This window comes from Hetaerina americana, unplaced genomic scaffold (genome assembly GCF_022747635.1).
Source record: "Hetaerina americana unplaced genomic scaffold, ioHetAmer1.1.p SCAF_2, whole genome shotgun sequence".
Lineage (NCBI taxonomy): Eukaryota > Metazoa > Arthropoda > Insecta > Odonata > Calopterygidae > Hetaerina > Hetaerina americana.
Genome location: NW_027286763.1, coordinates 68,876,260 through 68,898,167, shown reverse-complemented (window position 1 = coordinate 68,898,167; position 21,908 = coordinate 68,876,260). Strand labels below are relative to the sequence as shown.

At 40.0% G+C, this 21,908-nt stretch overlaps 1 protein-coding gene across 1 annotated transcript in view; it reads right to left on the bottom strand.

Annotated features, from left to right (window-relative positions):
- Nucleotides 1-7,074: 7,074 nt before the first annotated feature.
- The window catches only part of Syt7 (Synaptotagmin 7), a 34,384-nt gene continuing 19,550 nt past the window's right edge, over nt 7,075-21,908 (bottom strand). Inside the window, exons 5-6 of the mRNA XM_071585208.1 lie at nt 19,584-19,796; nt 7,075-11,288 (exon numbers count right to left, since the gene is read on the bottom strand). Of these exons, the coding sequence (XP_071441309.1) occupies nt 11,188-11,288; nt 19,584-19,796 (314 nt within the window). The 3' untranslated portion in view covers nt 7,075-11,187. The remainder of the gene's footprint in view (nt 11,289-19,583; nt 19,797-21,908) is intronic.

Sequence of the window (21,908 nt, the reverse complement as noted above, 5' to 3'; positions counted from 1 at the left end):
TACCCTAATGGAAGTGGAACAAGTGTTTAACCAAAAGATAAACTTTGCTTTTTAAGAAAAAAGCAACTGAACATTGAAATGCATGGATATTGTGGCTATATCGAGGGAAAGAAATAAGGTTTGCCCGTGATGCTCGTCTAGGTAAGTAAATGAGAGAAACCCATTTTTATTTTTCTTTGCCACATTTTCCACGAAAGAAAATCCAAGGGAGTTCTAATCTATTGCGTTTTTGTTCCTTGTCAAATAGCGTCAGGACACATATGCCTTGCACATCTTTACGTAGTTGTATATGACTGTGTGCCTCGTGCAACTCAGATGAAGGACCCGATTCCTCACATGAAATGATCGCAGGAAATATTTTCATGAACGAGTATTAAAAGTTTTATCTATACATATTTGTCACATGCCTTTCTTTTAAACGTGTTTAACGATGTGAAAATATCCATATTAGGCGTGATTAACACTTTCACGCGCAAAAATGATTGAGGCAGACCTTGAAAGATCGAATTTTATTGAATCCCTCCACAGTCAGTAACAAGCCATGTTACTTAAAAAAAGCAAAATTTTACAAATTTTATTTTAAATTACCTCGTATATTGTAACAAATTAATTAAAAATCATAGCCAACTTAGTTTATAGTAATTAAGATAAAAGTAGACTGTCATTAATAGTTACGGATTAAAAATGGGTCAACATGCAATGGAAGATCACTGTCGATTCATAAACAATGGAGGTAGTGTGAAACATGTGTCTGTTTATTGGTTCTCATTATTAAATATGGGTGATTACAATGCTGAACATTATAATATATTGTACAAGGTACAACAAGGCATTTCAGGAAGGTACGTATAAAATAAATCCGTACAAAAGGAGTGAGAACAATCTTTCATTACAATAAATAGAATGATTTTCTGTCTTCAGAAGAACAAAGATCATCAAAAATTCAATCAGAGGTTTTTCATCACGTACAGTAAAATCAGTAATAAACACACTCAATTAACAAATTATTATGATACATCGAAACTACTGTTCATTGCTCTCAAAATAAACAGCAATATTATCTTTTTGCGAACTAATTTTCAAAATAATTTGAATAGCAGAAAATATAAATTTTACGGCATCATATTTACTGGTGATCAGTTGAAAAAAAAGAGTCAAAAACAGAATGAACAACCAAAGAAGGTACACTTTTGTTACAATACTTCAATTTGGCTGAGAACAACGTAAACAGTCATAGGTTGGTAACAATTGATCTAATTCAATTACGAGGTCTACAACTGCCACAGTTGGGTCTATTGATTTAATTTTGTAATTTACTCAAATACCATGAGAGGGCCATCTGACCTAAATGACTCACGTTTATTTTTTTCACAGAGTTCCAAGCAAAGGTTTGCAAACTCAATCTTCTTTCGCAAAACACCAAAGTGAAGCAGCAATCAAAAACGTAAACAATTTACAAATGAGGACATTTGGCAACAGAGGCGCCCGGTAACAGGCTCAGCTATATTTATATGTCGCAAAAATACGTATCATACACTTTTCTTTATTATATATATATTATACTCTTGTGTAATATTAAACCATACCGTCTTACGCCTCAAAGATAACTGACTTGAAAAAAATATTCCCATGAGTATAAATATACATTTAGTTTTTTGGTATATATTACTTTTTGTACACAAACATTGGTTTCTCACTATGCATATTAACATTCAATCACATAGAATGCTTATACGTAATATCTTTTTTTTTCTTCTTGAATATGTGAATATATAAATGAGAAAACCTATGGGTTCACATCTTGTTTATCGTACACTCCTCCATCTATATTTACAGATTCGACATGCACGAGGCCTGTAATTTTTTTTGTCAACGATATAGTTTAAGTGGATCCTAGCTTTTTTCTTTGTTAATGCATACGATACAAGGGGGCGATCCTGCTGCCACGGGAAGAAGAAGAGCGAATGTGCGAGGGTGATGATTGAGGTCATACACTGACGTTGAGATATATAAACGCCTTTTCCCCCTTTGAAATTGATGACAAAAAAATTCAGCCTTCTCTAATCCGAGAAGTGGGGGATGACAGGCATACAGACAAACATGGAGTTAGAGAGAGAGATAAAGATATCAGTGAGATAGACGGCCAGTCGACAGGACATTGAACATACATTTCGAATTAGGAACGTTAGAAGGAGAGGGGGGGGGAGAGTGACAAAGAAGAAATCACCCAGGGATGATATCTTGAAAAAAAAGGTCTGAGCAAGCAAGGTAAAGTGTAGAGAGCCGAGCACGTGTTATTCACGTAATGACAGATTCATGGAAATATTCTGGGTTTTTTTATGTAGGATACACAGCATAAATATTGGGGAAATTAAAACGTACAAACGTCTTATCTCGAGACTTTATGGTGCGATTATTCCAATTTCTCAAAGGAAACGCCAAATTTGAAAGCTCAACTTGGCACGAGTAGTTTACGGAAAGTTGAGAATTTTGTTTATAGTTGGAAAATTTAACGATTTTATTAAATCATACCTATTTAGCTACGGTAATCTTACCATAAAAAACGAAGAGAAAACCGCATAATGATTTGAAGCAGGGTGTACTGCAGGGATGACTATAGATTTTAAAGGCACGCTCAATTACTTTGAATGCACCAAATCGATAATTTTTACCGTGGATGGTGACGAGAAGGGAGAGTTTGAAAGAAATGGAAAACGGGGACGTGAAAATGTTAGAGAGTTACGTAAAGGAACTGGTCAAAGTTGATTTCAAGGAGTTCTAATGGAAGAGAAGGAGAATGCTGACATAATGGGTGGTACTAAATTAGAACAGAGAGAAAGATATAATATGAGATTAACAGACATTGCGAAAGAAACGAATGAGAACCAAGGAACATTTAAATTAGAAAGGAAATGATATTTTCCAACAGAATGTGTAGAAGTAGTAACTATATCGTACTATATCGATGAAGTCCGATGGCGCAGAAATTGCGAAAAAGAGTTGGTATCAGATAGGAATTTTGAACGTCTTGCATTGGGAAAGTAACGGTAAAATATACAAGGTTAAAGCTAATCGCGCGGCATGATTGAGATTTTCAGTTACTGCGAGGTTTTTGTTTCAATTTAGGCTAAAAATTTCATGTGATAATAAAGTTCTGGAGAGAAAATTACGTCCAAAAATGGATAAACCGAAACATTAAGGCTTCATTTCCTAATACCGTTCGAATACTCATTGAAAAGCGAATAGTTAACTAAATGAATCCCTATGGCAAAAATGACTTCATTTCAATTAATTCCAATACTGAAAACAATATAAGCAAAGAAAATTGGCCGATGTCAATAAATCGCTCTCATGGAACAAGAGAGGCCCAAATTTTGACTGAAATGAAAAATTAGAACGAAGGAAAATAAAGTTACCCAGGAGAAAAACCGGAGTAAGGATATGAATAGGAGTATGAAATAATACATGTCTCACGATCAGATGGAAGGTTACTAGAAGTAAATTGGTGAGCAATAGTCGATGAAAAGGAAGAAAATATAAGTGGAATATTGATGGAAAGGATACGTAAACGAAGCGATATCTTCAGAAGACAGGGCGACGCCACCAGTAAGTGTTGCATTGCAAAGCAGTTATCATTGGGCCGCTCAAAGGATGAATGAGTAGGTTAAAAATGTACCAATTGGTCCGCATCGCGTGCACAAAGAGATAAGGAGTTTTCCAGAGAGAAAAAAAAAGAAATTTCTCTGAGAATCTTTTCAGCCCGGATCCACTCTAAACCGGTTGCCCCGCGATTCATTTTGAAATTAATGGATTATTATGTGCGGCACCGCTAGCGGCAACACCCATGCATCTCCTCTTACACCCTGGCAAATTATTTTTTAAAAAATCGATAAGCTCTTATTTAGTTTCATTTCAAAGTCCTTTCAACCTTTATCTAAATTTATCTCTCGCGATACATGTTCCGCCATTTTTCAAAAAATAACTTGTACGACGCCTGTTGGGGAGTGAGGGCTGCTCGGCATATTTTTAGGATTTAGAATCTATTTAAAGGTTTTCAGTTTGATTTGGGATCGAAAGGGCGTTTAGGTTATAACATAGTCCTCTTCGACAGCATACCGAGAAATTTCGAATTCCACGCGCACTACTATATATTTCCCTTTTGCCGACGAAGACACCCGGCGTAAAACTCACGAGGATTTGGCAGTCGTGAAAAATATTCCCTTAACAAGTTTTTGAGGTTTTTTTATTTAATTGAGCCTTGAAATTTTAGTGAGCGCAGGAGGAGGCCAACCTCGACGTTGGTGGCGATATTTAATTTTCTTTTTCGTTCAGTTTTCTTTCGGCGGATGTGAATACATCCTGACCAGCAAACTTTCTTCCCTTAAAAAAAAATCATCGTCTTTCTCTCCATGTCACCTATCCACATCGTCCCCCTAATCCTTTTTGCATTCCCTTGGGAAGCTGCGCGCTCTCAGCCTCCACCCTCGCATCCGGCGCTCAATTTGAGACCGAAAAAAATGTGCGACTTCTTCCTACCGTGGCCGAATATTTACTCTCTTATGAATTTTTTTGGCGATTTTTACATACAAATTTGTTTCCAAAAACACACTCACACATTTTATATACCATTAATAGGCACTACAGTTCTTTTTTTCTAATCGAGTCTTTCAGCTGAGACATCTCAATTTCCCTCCTTCCAATTGCATACACACCCCTTGGCCATGCGCTCTCCTCCCGTCCGAACATCCTCAATAATAATTTCCCACTTGTGCCAAAGCGTTGCCATTGGCTGTAAAAAAAATACCCACCCCAAACGGCTCCCGTGGCCCCGTCCTCCTCGGCTTCTCCTCCAATCAACGGATCGCGAGAGTTTTGCGTGGGATTAGAGCTTCTTTGATACCAGATTGATCTCAAGGTTCTCTTCGACACATTTCCATCTTCACACCACCTCATCTCCACGACTGTTCCGAGATCACTTAATTACACCAATGGTTCCCGTGCCTCTCAAAAAAACCTTATTAAACTCTTTGAGATGATGGATTTGATCTGTTGAGTAATTAACACCGACGCCTAAAACTGACCGACATTAAGCAGCTGCTGATTGACTCACCTGAGAAGCCTTAATCCTAAACACGGAAATGTTTCGTCTGCTCGAGAATATCGTTATCAGGAAACAAAAGTTAACCACTATGAAATCTGCACATGAAACGTTCCACGAATTTTAGAACACTAACAAATTCACCCGCTATTGCCCTCGGTGAGAAAAAGACATCGATACTAAATTAACCATTAACATTGAGGATGTTTATCGAACAAGTAAACTTGCAGACCTTTTTTTAATGATTCTCTTACTTTGGGAAAATGGCACACTTAACACTATTGTTAAACGATTAAGTCTTTCGAGGCTATCTGAGAATGACGACAATGACGAGGGAACGTCGGCTTACGCCAGCCCTCGGCCGTCTGTTTAAACTAACGGTCAGGCGCTGGGGTACCGCCTCCACAAATACACACGACGGCTCCTATTTATATGACGGTTAGGGTTATGGTTTCCATTCCTCTGGGATCAGCTACGCGAAATAAGGTGTTCTGTCGATTCTAAACGTGGAAAACAACTCTCACGTACCGATGTTTTCCACATAAACACACAAGGGTTGGTGCGACCAGCGCAGCGAAAATAAACGAAAGGGGGTTTGTCACAATGAATACTTTTATATTCAATTAATGTTTTCCAGACTTATAGTCTTCCGTTTGCCACCACTTAAAATGCCCAGGTGCAGTGCTATCGGCCCTAGACTTCCCGCCCAAGATCAGCGTGCCTTCGAAATTCAGGGGGGCGGCAGTCCGAGTCCCACTCACCAGCAATCTTCCCTCCCCTAAATCGGATGGGCCGAAGCTCCGGCGTGGGCATTTGACGGGGAAGTAGCGAAAACGAAACGAGGGTGGGGGTGGAAGAAGGTGGGTGGACGAGGAAAGGACCACATTTAACAAACAGCCGTACCCGGAATTAGAGGTGCGTCTTTAGCGGCTTGTATATGTGTATTGGCGTGTGTGTGTGTGTTGTGTATGTAAACGTCTCCGCCAAAATTTCCTGTTTATTTCATCCTGTTTAATCTACGGAATCAGCAGGAGACGATGAATTTTTCGGAGGTCGAATGGCACTGTGGCCAATAGTTTTCTTCATTCACCATTTCGTGCGAAGGGGTCCCATCCAACAAATAGACAGACAAGGGTCTTCAGGGAATCCCAGTCTCAACCGCCGCCTCCCAGCGTGATTGTCCATAGACGCACCTGGCGTCTTTCAGTCTTTTCAATAGCGACAGGCGCGGCTTTCCTACCTATTTTGACCAGCTCTCTCTCCTCGATCGAGCGATATATATATATATATATATATATATATATATATATATATATATATATATATATATATATATATATATATGTATATATCTGTATACACATATGTATATGTATATATGTGCACACACACACACACACATATATATATATATATATAGTCTTATATATACAGTATATATATATATATATATATATATATATATGTATATATATATATACACATATACATATACATGCACACACGCATTCATTAAGACATTACAATTACATGTTTTTCTCACAACAAACCTGTGTGCATTCGCCATCGACCTATTCCGTTGCTTGTATTTCTTTCTTTTATTTTTTAACATCGAAAAATTCATTCGCCCAGCTAAATTTCAAACAATTAATAGTCTTTGGTGGTATTTTTTTGTGTGGAGGAACCTAATCCAAAACGCTCTTTTCATTGAGAGATGGGTGAGGGTGGAGCAAGGTTGAGAGGTCAGAGTTGGGGTGAGAGGTTCTCTTTAACAAGGGGAGTACAAACAAACACGCACACACCGAGAAAACAAAGGAAGGCGGCGACGGAGGCGAGCGAGTCCGCGTCTCTAAGCAAACAAACGAAGAACGCCGTCTCGTTTCGTCGCTTTTTCCACTTATTTGAAAAAATCTTATTGGCCCCTAGAATAGTTACCACGTAACCTAGTACACACAGCTGTTTTAGTTACAATATAATTTTATTTTTTTTATTTTGGTAATTAAGATAGACACTCACATAGCTAAGGCTCCAAGAGGAGAGTTCTGAAGAGGAGGAGACGAGCGAAACATGCTGAACGCTTCCTTAAGACATTTTACCTCTCACGTTTACGTCAACTTCCATTTCTTTCCTCCCGATTCCAGCCATTTGCCTGCCTTTCCCCACCTCAAAACATGTTTTTGTCTCCTCGTTACAAATCCCTTGGCATATTTCTCTCTCTCTCTCTTCCTCCCATCCACTCGTGCCACAAAGAAGCCATGGCACACACACGCACGCGCGGTCGCAGTCGAACGCACGCACACGGAAAAGCGCGCGCACTCATACAAACACTCGCATACAATGCACACATTTTGTTTTGCAATCAGTCAGTCACTTATAAGTCACAGAAGTCAACGACGAAAAAAAATATATATGTATATGTTTATATATATATTTATGTTTATATATATATATATATAATTATATATGTATTTAACGCGCCCTTATCCTTTTCCCGTCGTCCTGGCTTTAAGGGCTAAGGGACGACAACAATAGTCCTCTTTGTTTGATCCGACTCATGGGAAGGGGGAGGCTGTACACTAAAGAGCGAGCGCGGCTAGGAAAAGCGAGTGCGGGGGGGGGGGCGTTTCAGTGTTAAGGGGTAGGGTACGAAAAGAAGGGCGCTCCACACATAGATCAAGTGGGGTCAGCTCCTCGAATTGTTAAGGAAGAGCAGGCACACAATATATTCCTCTTTTTCGGGCACCCTTCCTAGAATATCCCTCTTTCTTTAACTGTTCTCCGTCCCTTCCTTCAAAACGTCGGACCAATTCCTTCCCGGTTCTACGTAGGGTATGTGTGCCTGTACGGTCTAGACGAGGTTTTCGGAACTATTTTACGCACATCATTTCCATTTAAAGGAGTACTATTGTTGATTGTCAGAAGCGTCAACGACTAAACTTCGAGAAAAGTGGCCTTCACTCTTTATATTATATATACACGTCAAATATTTCTGCCAGACAACAGCTAGTTGCTGCTTTGTAATGAAAGAGATATACCACAAAAATGTTTTTGAAATCATATTCTCTTCCTTATTTTTGCAGCAGTCGCAGCTCTATGAACCAAGAAATCAAGCGAGTTTTATCAGAAGCGTGTACATAAACCACCGACAACTCTTTTTCACAATGTATTCATTACACATATTCAAACATCAGGGGACAGATGTGGGGTATAATGGGACTTCCACACTATTATGCAAAAAATGACCTTTGGTGATAAGTATTAATCGACATAAGAAAGAAAGACAATAAAACATTAGAGAAGACCGAAAGTATGCTCCGAGTCTCGTAAAATAAAAGGTCCAGAGAACCTCCTGATTTGCCGGGAATGAATCAACAAGAGAATAAGGCAATTATAACAGGACACCGTGTTCCTCATAGGGGGTGTGCGATAGACATTTGACCCAACCATGTTCACTATGCCACCAATATGGGAGCGATGCTTGCCAATAAGTGGTTTCCAATAGAGCACTGATGGATTGATTGGCAAACGAAGTAACTTCGAGCCTTCCAGAAAAGAAAAACATCATTGGAGACACGAAATAAATTTTCGGAAACCCAAAGCAACGGTTTAATAAACCCGACGTGGAGGGCAGAAAACGTGCAGAATCTTGGCGGAAAACCGTGTCATGATCACCAGGTAAACAATTTCTAAACTATAAGCTATTATGTACACAACCTCACATATATGTAAACAATGGTCCCAAGATGAACAAACAAACTGATCCGGTGAAGATGACGAGGTTAACACTAAACGGGATCATCACCTAATTGGCTTAGTTCTGCGTCGCGGTTCGCGGGTAAAAGGCGATGGGGAAAGAGAGTTAGGGTGGGGGGGGTCACACTATATTATGAGAACGAAGCATTCATCCATAGAGGAGGGGGGGGGAGAACCGTGCGGGGGCGTTGCCCTTCGGTCCGTCGCGGGAAGCTTCTCGCCTCCCGCCGGAGCCGCGTTGAACGGTGGCGGCAGAGGAAGCTACGGGGTGGAAAGGGCAGACAGAAGAAGAGTAGAAATTCACGGGGGGAAGAAAGAGGGATGGAGAGGGTGGGCGGGGGATGGAGTGTAGAGTAAGGAGCCTTCGTGCTCCACTTACGCCGCCATCAATCCCTTTCAAACTTCCACCGACTCCTCCTCACTCCGACACCCTCCCCCTCCCTCATCCAACTGTCTTATCTCCACCCCCTCTGCACCCACTCCCGGAATTCTCCGCTCACCCCACAAGCGTCTTCCCCTGACCCCCTTCACGGATCCCTCTAACATCTCATCCCCCACCCGGACGAGGGCGAGGAGTCTCCTGAGGGACCGTGGCCTTGAGGGGGTGGGTGAAGAGTGAGGAGGAGGGGGAAAGACACGTACAAAAGGGAACCGGACGCGAGGGATTGTGGGCGAGAGGCGACGGGCCCGCTTCCGGAGACGAGTTTCATTCCCGTCCCATTATTACCTTCTCGTGATTTCTTTCCTCCCTTACTCTGCATCGATCCACCCACTTCTCCTTTAGCGTCCCGTCTCCTCCTCTACCATTCCTGCCTCTTCTCCACTGCCTTCTCCCCGTTTTCACTCCTCTTTTCCCTCCCGGGTCCTTCCCGTTTTCCCCTCTCTGGCCTCTTAGGAACCGGCAAGGCGACACCAGTCAGCTTTTCCTCCCTCCCAACACTCCAAGCACGCCCCCAAAAATGAGTTTCGAGCGTCTGAGCTCCCCTTTCTTCCTTCCTCCTTCTCTTTCTTTTTCTTTCGCCTCTTCCTTTTCACACGGGGTGGGGCGCGCGGCCGGTTCGTCAAGGGCTCGTCAGCGTGGGCGAGAGGAGGGAGGACCCATAGACGGATGCGAAAGGCGTAATCGGGAGCGGTGATCAGAGGATGGGGTTCCGTGGGTCTGTCTTCTAAAGCACAGAAATCTTGAGGGAAAGAAAGCTCCGTGGAGTTTCCGTACCCGACGGAGAGATGAGGGAAGGATCGTACGGAAAGGTGAAGGGTACAGAGTTTTGGGGAGCGATGCACGTTTCTGATAGCAACACGATCCAAAGGTGGGAAAGCCAAGAAAACAAAGTAAGACAAACGAACGCGTGCAAGACTCTTCTTAAGGTGGGGCATGATCAAAGGTATGTGGGACCTGGGGACGCAAAAAAAGGAAAAGGCGATGGGAAAACGTTTCAGCAACAGCGCGCACGTACACACATACACACACACGTGGACAACATTTTTTTATGCCGACAAGATAGAAGAAGAAGAAGGAGAATGAAGAAATATTTTGACCGTTTTTCATGTTCCATTTTTTTCCCGCGAGTCTCTTGGCTAGGAGATGTCCGCGGAGAGAGAGGAATGTTTATTTATTTTGTTTTTTCTTTCTTTCTTTCTTTCTTTCTTCTTGTTCATCAACGCGTGGGAGGGAGGACGAGGAGGAGAGGTGGTGGGAGGGAGGGAGATGAAGCCACGGTGAAAGATGGAAACTCGGAGAGAGACGAGATTTTTTTAAAACTATTTTCTTGGCATCACGCGGTGTTGCGCGATCCTTGTTGACACCGCCACACACACTCACACACACACACACGCACGCAGTTACTCCAATCGGTGCGGTGGAGGCGATGGAGAGACACACACGAGAAAGTGGGAGGGCGTGGAGGTTCCTTTGGATCGAGGAGTGCGGGGAGGGAGGAGGCATGTCGGGACTTCAAAGGGTGAAAAGCGAGGGCTTTAGGGGGAAGCTTCACAGGGTGACATGATGTCAGGGCGGTGGGGAAAGTCTGGAACGTGTAACGCGAGGGACGTTTTGGGATGTACAGAGAATTTTTCTTTTTCAATGGCGAGGGAGGGAGGAGGTTTCCCGTGGTAGTAGAGGAGAATGCCGGAACTCCGGGTGTGGGAGATGAGGTGGGGGTGGGGGTCGCAAAAGATTTTCCTCTTTAAATAAGGTTGGGGGCGCATCACAGACGAATCACTCTCCCCTCCGTCACTGGTACGGCGGTTCTCTTCCTCCTGTCTTCTTTTCCTTTTTTTTTTTCAAATAAGCCGTCCTCGGTGTCGCATGGCCAATCCGTCGTTTCCAACTCTCCTTACTCCGGCTTCAGTCTGTGCCACTGTACGATAGTCTGGCGAGGCTTTGTGATCATGTCCTGCCAGTGTTTTGTCTCGGAAGCCCCGGAACCATTCTTCCCTGTAAGAGAGAGAGACAGAAAGATTTGAGCGACCGATAACACCATGAGTTTTATTCAATGCTTATATTTCGTAACTTTTTGATTTTTTTCTTTCAAAAAAAATAAGAGCATCTAGGGTGAAATTTTACTTCTTCTAGCTTCGGGTTTAAGGAAAGTAGAATCAAATAGAAGAGAAGAGGGGTCCCTAGTATGTATTTACGCCACATTTTTTTTGAAGAACTTTTGGACTGTTCCTCTGACTGACATTAGACAGATCTGAGGATTACACTTCAAACTAAAATTATTGCATAACGTTCAATATATTTGAGTTCAATGGTCAATCTCCTGAATGTAAGAACTTGTAAGCCTTTTATTTACCTCTCATTATAAAATATCTAAATTTATTTCAACTTTTTATCTAAGATCTGTCATCTACGTAAAAATCATGATTCTTGAAGAACTCGGTGAACGGCTCCCAATGAATCGAAGAAATAATAATTGTGTTAAAGAGAATAAAGTGAATAAAATGACTGAGTCAAGTATACTATAAACATTCAAAAAGGCAAGCAGCACAGAAGTGTTGAGTGGAGCAAGAACTCAAATGTACGAAAGCAACTAATTTTCAACATGATCTACAGTCATCGTACTCGGAATTGATCGATATTGCTCACTACGAGTTTATTTGAAGATAAATGCATTATAAGACACAATGAATTCAATGACGATAACTCAGTAAGTAAACCACGGAATGCTATGAGTGATATCACATGCCTTGTTTGAGAGATTACATCCCACGGCACAAGCTACGGAATTTCCAATGCGGATCAAGCGATATTGAAAAGTCACGCAACCCACACGGGATAATAAAAAATAAAATTTAAACCGAAGTAGAAAAAAAATACCCGGAGATGGGATTGCATGTTTCATTTTATTTTGACAAAAGAATGAAAAAAAAAAGAAAATTGTCGCGTCGGAGTGTGTCGGGGATGCTGAGAGGGAGCGTTGACAGTACATCCGTCGCGTCCCACACGCTGTGCGGTCGACGTGAGCATTCGGCCGTCCACATTTAGCGACTCTGCCTCCGTCACCGCGGGTACTCACCCGCGGGTTCTCACTTTCACCCCTCGCTCACGCTTCCTCTCGCACAACGATCGCCACCCACCTTTTCATCACCGTCCTCGCATTATGCCATTTTTATTCACTTTTTTTCCCTAACGCGCACCGTCGTGCCTCCAGCCGCAAAAATTTCGCGGGGAGGTAGAAAATGGGAGTTGGGGAAGCGAAAGCACGGTCCGCGTTTGCCCGCATTAATTTCCCTCGCCTCGTATTTCTCACCTTCTCCCCTGCACTAGTTTATACAATAACCCCCACCCGATCCTTCGAAGACCCGTGTTGCGTAGTTTAATCTCTCCCGATACTCTCATACGAAAACTACATGAAACCCACTTATTTAGTGAATCATTCAGAGTTAGCAATCTAACCTGAAGGTTTTATTGATAGGTAAGGATAGACCTTACTTTACTCTAAGCCCTATACACTCACAAATTGAAATGCACATATCATGGTATGGAAGAAGGCAGTTTCTTTCTCTGCAACGCTGCCGGTTTTTCCAGAAAGGTAACGAAAACATTCAAACAAATTGAATGAAACTGAGAAGCTCAGAGTCACCAGAAATCGATCTTGTGGCTTTCGATTTGTAGCCGAACGTTTTACCCTCTAAGCTACCCATCGTGCGCCTTTCATAAATATATGCCTATATGAATTTCATCCCAATACCATTGTTGGAAGCCCTTTTCTATCGAGGCGTGTTTTCGAGAAAGAGCAGTAAGAATCAAATATTCTCTCCAGGGTATTGACCAAATATTAAGGTGCTTCAGAGAATGCCGCAGATAGTTCACCGTGAATTTAGCTTCATATATCATAGTAGTACATCAGGAACTGTTCCTTCATTTCAGTTTACGGGAAGTAGTACTTTAACTTTACTGGGAGCATTTCAAAGTGAAGAGTTTGGAGTGATATTTTCATTTTTATATTTTTTGATATTTAGTCCTTGACCCCTTGAAAAAACGAAGGTTCTTTCTCATTCAAAAACACACATGTGAATTTATTGCTAAAGGTGAACGTTAACAGGATAGGTGGAAAGAGAATTTGGAACATCTTTATCATGGAAAGGACAATTATTTGGGAATATTCCAGGAATGATGATGAGGCGAATAACTACGAGATTGTAGTCTCAAATGTGATTTTTATATTGAGGTAAAGGAGGAAAACATGCGTGAATAGGAAAATGCGTATGACACCGAATTCGGTGGCGAGTTGTTTAAGTAATCACTCTTAACCAGCGTAAATCTTTCTATATAATCTAAACAAAAGACCTTGGGGACTAATATATGCAATGAGATTCAGCACCGTTTAATTTATGTATAAACACAGAACACAAGAGGTATATGAGCAATTATTTCAGGATTATGAACAAGACTTCTCACTCGCTCACTCCGATTAATTTGGTACGTTCTATGTAACTAGTCCTGCGAGAGGTAAAGCTCAACAGCATTGAGAATAGAATAGTCACTGGTGGGCTATTTATTGGGGCGGCATTTGTTTCGGCGACTTGTATTATCCCTTAGTAGAGTGGTCAGTTGAATAAGTGCGCACAACGAAAATCACCTATCAGAGTTGGTTGGTGGACCTTTAGAAAGAGCTCCTTTGACGTACATTTGACGGAAGAATTTTAATACTCGTTAGAGTACATTGATACAAGTGCACTTATAGTAAAATTCCTAGGCCATTTACATAAATTATCGTAAAATGAGAACCTGAGAAATCATGAGAAATGAGACTCGAGAAATGAAAACCTGAGAAATGAGAACCTGAGAAATTGTACATGAGAAATATGGATGGCAAATGCTATTCACCGACGCCTGTAATACCCTAGAGTAAATGTTAATGCACGGTCTGCGATGCACTTGCTACCTCATTTACCGGAAGGGTCACTATGACATGAGGAAAATGTTCCAAAAGGATGGTGCAGTTATGATCGCTGGTCAGTGTGGAGAGATTCAAAAGTTAGTGATCGAAACCGTGAATAAGTCGGTGGAATATTTGCACTTTGACACACAAGTACTCTAAATTTATTTTTTTAGCAATTATTTTATCGCAAAAAATAATAAAATTTATTTTATAGACCTTATTTGCTTTTAAAATAAATATAATGAAATCAGTCAAAAGAAAAATTTACACCTGTCGAATGGCTGAAGTGTTGTCCTGTTAATCGAATCAGTAAATTTATCCAATCAAAGAGACTTTCTTCATTAGAATTTTGAATTCTACGGAAAAAATCAATTTCAGGCATACTTATGAACAGTACTTCTCATTTTAATTGAAAATGTTCCTTTGGTATCACGATTTTTTGATGACTCAGTGGTATGCAAATAAAGGACACCGTAGAATCAAGGTTTAAGTTCAACTGTTAAGGCATGCCTATTTTTTCCCTAATTATTTTCACTCATTTATTTGTTTTACCTGAGTTATAACGTGTATTGAAATCCTGTCAAATTAATTTATAATAAAATTATATTAAACGTCGAAGGAGGAGGAAGGAGTTGATCTTGCAGATGAGTCACTATTTACTTGGACTCTCTCCTAAATGACATGCACGGAATAATTGAGCGAAGAAATTTTCCATGTTCAACTTAATTCTCTTTTATTTTCTGAATCATAGCATCTCTAAATCATTTTGCTGATAGTATTAGGATGAAATTAACTCAATAAAATATATATTTACAGCTAAATAGGAAAATGTCCAAGAAATTGGCCCGACTCCTATCATCTATAAATGATAATGGCAAGATTATTCCAGCAAGGAGCAAAGAAGAAAGCGTTGGTGTTAATTTAAAATTCATTTACCTTTAAAAAATATAAGAAGAGGGGAGTTGTCGTGCGTCGATATATCTTAGAGAAAAAATTTTCCAGGTGCAAGAGACCTTTGTTACTTTTACTGTGCGAAGAAAAATGTTGGACTGGAAAATTTATTCCACACATTCTGGAAAACATGTTAAGAAATAATGGCAGAGATTTGATACAACCTCTTTTGAGATAGGAGGCAGCTATCTTATAAGGTGGAAGTAATGATGGTGAATAAAAATAAAAGAATAAGTTCATTATAGCCCTTGCTACTTGATTGCTTTAAAAAGCGATATCAAGGAATTCATGGAAGGCGTATGACTGAGCATGAAGAAAGGATATACGTTAAAATGGATCTCCTACCGAAGATAAATGGCTGCATAGAAATGGTCAAGCAAATGTAAAAGGTGCTGTACAATAATAAAACAATACAAAAATGGGGCACAGATCGGCATACGAACAAAGGAAAAAGGACTAAACGAATAAATTTTGCTTTCGAGAGAGAGAGAGAGCGGTAACACAAGAGGTAAAAGGAGCGTGAGGGAGTCGGTAAGCAGACTTACAAGGAAGACTTGTCATCGGCAGATGCAAAAACCAACATAAAATTTCGCAAACGTAGAAATTCAACAAATTTACAAAATACTGTAGTCATATGGGATTTACTTTCCTAATGCTGTGCTAAGTATAGAGTCATTTGGACTGAGAAAAGAAGTTTAGAACGGACGGAAGTGTGCTACAAAAGTATGACAAAAATAAATTCGGTAGACCAAATAATTAATGAAGAGTTATTTGAAGTGGCGGTGAAGATGTCGGTGCTAAACAGGGACAAAAAGCGGAGGAAAACTAATTGGATGCATCAAAAGGCACGTGGGTTACCTGCAGAGCGTAATGATCGCACCCACTACCATAGAAAGATATAATTTAGAGAAATATTATGGAAAATGTATTTCATGGCTTATTTATATGTTTAATTTAGGTACTTATACAAAAAATGCATTGTTTTTTTTTACTTTAACTTCTAATGAAACATAAGAGGGTCATCCGGAAAGTAGTACCCGTTCGTGAAATAAAGACACAAAAGTAAATATTAACAAACATAAAAAATTTTATTTGAAAGAGGATACTTTAAACTACTTCTCAACATAATCTCCAAGCAAATTAAGGCATTTGTCATAACGTGTGACAAGTTTCTGTATTCCTGCTGCATAGTCCTTCGCCGCCAGCTCATTGAGATACGCGAGGGACCCATCTTGCACAAATTTTTGCATAATGCAGATGGTGTTTAACAATTTCATGAACAATTGTTCGAGAAACATTGGGAAAATGCTCACAGATGTCATCAATTGTGACGCGCCGATCGTTCCTCACGAATTCGTCAACTGAGCTCACCAGTTGGTCTGTAATGACAGACGGTCTCTCCGAACGCTCATCGTCGTGTGTGTTCCCCCTCCCCATGTTGAAGTTGCGACACCACCGCCGAACAGACGACTCGTCCATTACATTGTCTCCATACACCTCCTTTAATTGGCGATGAATATCACATGGGCGAACGTTTCTTGCATTGAGGAATTTAATCACTGCCCTCACTTCACAACTGGCGGCGTTCTCAATTTTTTTAAACATTGTAAACAATCACAGAAACAACACAGGCAATGCTAGCGTCACGCAACTTGGCTCAGAGAAGGCAGACAAGCCACTGAAGCTATCTGACCTCGTCCAGCGGCTACTCGCGTCGTCAGCACTTCATGCGGCACGAACGGGTACTACTTTCCGGATGACCCTCGTATAAACACATGTGCATTACTTTTGAAGCATATATGCATTGCTACTAATTTCACTAAATCCATATATATTTATTATTCTGACATTTTCTATAATAGTTTATTTTCAATAAATTTTTGGATAAAAAGTAAGGTATTTAGATATTTAAAATTTTTTTCCTGCATAATTATTTTGAGACTATGAAATATGTATCTTTCTATTTAAATCAAAAACTTCTCATTTATCCGACCTCTTAGTTAAATGCCTGCCTAGAAAGTATTTACTTTTATTCGTGAACTATTTCATCGGCTCTTAGTTTGCCCCCCCTTCTCTTTCGCCAATCCTCCTTAAATCGACTTCTCATGGGAGAGTCCTCCATTTCCCACCAGTCCCTCGTACACACGGGCACCCACTCCACACTTCCGTATTGCTTTGCATGGGCCTAACCCATCACAAAAAATTCTCTCCTTCCTCAAACGTCCATTGCAGTCTGAGATGCTCAGGTAGCATACACACGCTACTATTTACATATACAAATATTTGAGAACACACCCGCTCCTCTAGTCCATCGGGTGTGGGTTGGGAGAAGACGTGTGTATGACACGTCAAACTATTCGAAAATTTAACTGGCGTTGTATAAAGGACGAGGGTCATGGAGATTAAGAGAGAGAAAGAGAGAGGGATGGGGGAGGGAGAGGGAGTGTGAGACCGGATGACGCAGATGCCCTCAGAAGTCGGAGGGCGGGCTACAAATAAAACATGAACGCCTGATTGAGTTAAAGATAGAAGGGAGGTGATTTCAGCTTCACCACGTCTGCCATAAGTGGAGGAATCTCGCTTTTTGGAACTAAAAGGTTGTGGACGTACATACTTTGCGAACTCGAGTGGAGATAACGTAATCCAGAGGGTATGTTGGGACTGTAGCGTCCACTTATTGAAAAGTCATAAGCTCTCCTCTATATCCTTTGCCTCTCACTAAGCAAGTTAATACTTTGCTGGTTTTCAATCTCTTCATAGTCGATTAGCAATACAAATTTAGGCACACTTGGCACTAAGAGACCATAGAGAAAATCTTGTCATAGGAATTTTAAGGGAAACCAGCCATGAGGAATGCTTGGCAACGTTTTGAGTGAAAGTATTGGCCATCAATCTGAAAATTATGCATGATTTTATGGAGATGAAGAAGAATGAAATAGTATTCGAGCATAAATAACAGTGGGTTTTAAAGATATCAATTCAAATGACTGGAGTTGGGAAATAAATATTATCTAAGATTACGCTAAACGTTTGACTCTGTTTATTCCTCATTTTATGAACTCGTTTTTCCCTCATGTAGTATAATTCACGTTAATTATATAGATTTTTAATTAATTCCAATTGTTTATCACTTTATATAATACAGTATAATCAGCTCTAAAATTAAACTTTTACGAGGTAAAAACTAACATAATAACAAACAAAAACTGTTTTATCACGTCTTATATGTGACATTTGTGTGACCTTATATATTTAAAACAATTGTCAAAAATAACTTTCATTTGAAAATCTATAGAAAACTGATAAGCACAACCCGGCAAAGATTACGACTAAACTTTAATTTGAGAACACGCCATGAAGACATATAACTGAAGAATAAATAGGCATTCACGGTCATAACATATTGCATCTGAAGATCAATCCGTGAATTATTTTATAATGCAAAAAGTGAAAAAATTAACCTTTTGGTTGAATATCGAATTATAGATATTAATGATACTCTCCAAATATATATTTACTTGAAATACATGTTGAGGGAGAGGTATTTTTGGCATTGGTATTGATGCATAGAAAAACTAAAAACCACTCCTGAGTAGCAAAATTTTATGTCCACTTGATAGGCTTTACGCGCAAATAGGCCAAATTTTTGGAATATGAACCCAAGTTTCTGCCACGAAACTACTAAACCACATTGTTGCGATTATGGCTCGTATATAAATTTATGCTCATATCACGGGACGAATTTCCGCGAGGTAATAAGGAATGAATCACCAGGTGTACGACCCTTATCACGAACGTCGTCAGTCACCCGATTATCACCCGATTGCGCTTACTCGGCTGTCAATAGAAAATAGATGCATATGGAGATGAAAAATCTGGGGCCATGCCACTAATCAATAATGGTATCGGATTATGAGGGTGAAAATGTGGCCAGGCTCGGTGCATGCACGAAGAAATTGCAAAACCTTTCGAAGAGTCGATCGATGCCACTAGACTGCGCTCTCACTTTGAAGGACGTGGTTCATTTAGGGTAGGATAAGATTCTTCCTGCACACTACTTCATTGCTTTGTACGTGGACGGCAGATCTAATTGAGCACACGATCAGTTTTATGAGGCTTCGAAACTGCGTTTATCAAGGTACGTTTTACTGATGCTAATTAAATCTTGATACTCTTGTGTCCCTCAGCTTTCTCTGTGACTTTTTCAGAATGCCTGATTATCTACATTTGGCGAGGAATATATCAACTCTTGACCTCATCCCATAAATATATTCTAGGGCTATTCCTACGGTCCCTGTTAACTCACACCAATCAGCGAGAGGAAGTGAACAGCATATCTCGTTTTTTCTGACAAATAAAAGACAAATCGCAGCGTTACCAGAACGGTGACTCACCTGCCAAAAGTATCCGACCAATGAGCTCATTCCTCCCGATGTTGTCGAAATCCATGACCATGACATCAAGTGAACACTCCCTGATCTTTTCCCACGGTACGTTGAAGGAGAAGCTCTCGTTGAAGATCGGATTCAGCGTGCACTTGAAGATTGGCGTCTTCCTTTTTTCTATCCTCTTCTCCCCAAATTGAAGCCACACCTTGACGTAGGGATCTAAGGAAGAAATCAAGAGGAAAATGTTTATCAAAACATTGGTTTGCTGCAACATTATGAACCGTCTTGATTAAAGGAGGTGAGCCTTATTTTTAGTGGAATTATGTTTCAAAATAGTGATACGTGATAGCTACGAAAATATCACTTTATCTGTGATAAATATAATCAAAATTCTCTCAATAAGGTTGTTTACTCTAAAATGCAACAATATCAAAGCGTAAATATCATTCGCTTTGAAGGACATCCCGGGAAGGGAGAATGGTTGCATTTTAATACTCATTTGCGTATAACTTCGTTAAAATTTTCAGGTAATGTATAAGCAGCAGTTTCTTTTGATTTTTTATATAAGTAAATTTTTACCAAAATACAAAACCTAACTCCGTTACAGGGTAACAGCTTATCTGAAAGGATTATTTGTTATTTAGCCTAGTTTATACAGAAATCCTAGTATCTAGCTTACTTCTCCCAGATGGGAGAAGCAAGCTAGGAAAGTATATGAGTAAATGGTTAGCATTAAAAATAAACTGCCTTTGGCGTGGTTGAGAGCTTTCATTATGAAGAAAAAATCCATAACGCTGATAAATGACGACCAAATAGAGACAGTTATTGAGGACCAAGACTCCAGCGGAGTTCATCAGAACGGCTTCATATTATTTGTATGAAGTAATGGAACGCTGAATAATTGCATTTTATGAAGGCTGAAGGCCTGACGTAGGTAGACATTTGGTTAAAATCGATTTACGTCAGGGAATCCATAGACCACTGCAAGCGACGCGACCACGTTGGTGCATCTAACGTACACATCCGGCGCGCTAGTATATATCGATCAACCCGGGTCGTTTATATTGATGGTAAACGTAGCAAGAGGAGGCAACTCTGCGCAAATGCACTCGAGAACTAATTGCCTACCGCAGCGGATGAGAATATTGAGTGGAACAACCTTGCTTGAGCCTCCTCATCAAGACCTCAAATGACATTTGTGGATGTCAGATTTCGGAATTAAATACATCCACTCTCTTGCAAAGACTTCCCTCTAATTAATAATTGTGATAAGTGAACCTTGAAATACATGACCTTGTCAAATTGTAAAGGCCCCTCTGAATTCAGGCGCTTCCAACTAAAATCTGGCTCTCCGGTTTATAATGTGCGGTAATAAGCGTGAGCTTGAAAAATGCGTACCTGATGAACATGTTTATTCAATATGGGTTTAACTATTTCAACTTCTATTTATTGGGGCAATTGTTAAATAATTCGAAAATACATTTTATGCCTTTATGATGATTGAAATGAATGGGGACGCATTCTCAGAGATATCATTCTCTTTGCAACGTCAAACACAGGTGGGAACACTATCCAGAGTTTTCATTAGGCAGCATTCCGGTGAAATCCCGCAGGAGAAAGCTGTTAAGGCCAAGTAAAGAAAAAATGAGGAAGGGCGTTGTTGCTCATCCAGTGGTCGGTGGTTTCTAACAAAAATTTCACAGTGTGGTAATTGTTGCCACTTCGTAGTCAACCCTAGCTGGTCAGCTACGAAAATCAACGCAATACGAAACTGAGAAAATTGATGACTAAGTCTTAAAACAAAAAATCGTGAACATATTGGAAAAATTATACGAACGTAAACGCTAATTATTATACCCTTTACTAGTTTTTAAGAGTAAATCAATTCAAAGAAGCTTCGGGAGATGCCGCAACAGCAAATTTTGATGAAGTCGTCTGCTAATGAGCATTGCAATATAATTATATTTAAAGAGTAAAAATTATTAAAATTATTTGGTTTCACCAGGATCCACCATTCGGGTCATGGCGAATGATCCCGGTCAAACCGAATGATTCATCACAATTTGAAAAATTGTTGCATTGAGTAAATCAACGTTTTAGAATTAAAGTTCTTACTAACATTTTACTTTTCCAATTTAATTTTTTTATTAGTGTACCTAAAGCATGATGCTGGTGCTGTTTCCAATATTAGAGTAAAACTCTTCAATTTGGTCTCGATTTTCGAGTTTGAAAAATTAGAAGCATAAAATTTTAAAAACATTTCAAGTAGGGATTAAGTAGGCACATAATATAATTAAATATGTAATACGAGATTGTTAGATCTGCTCAATA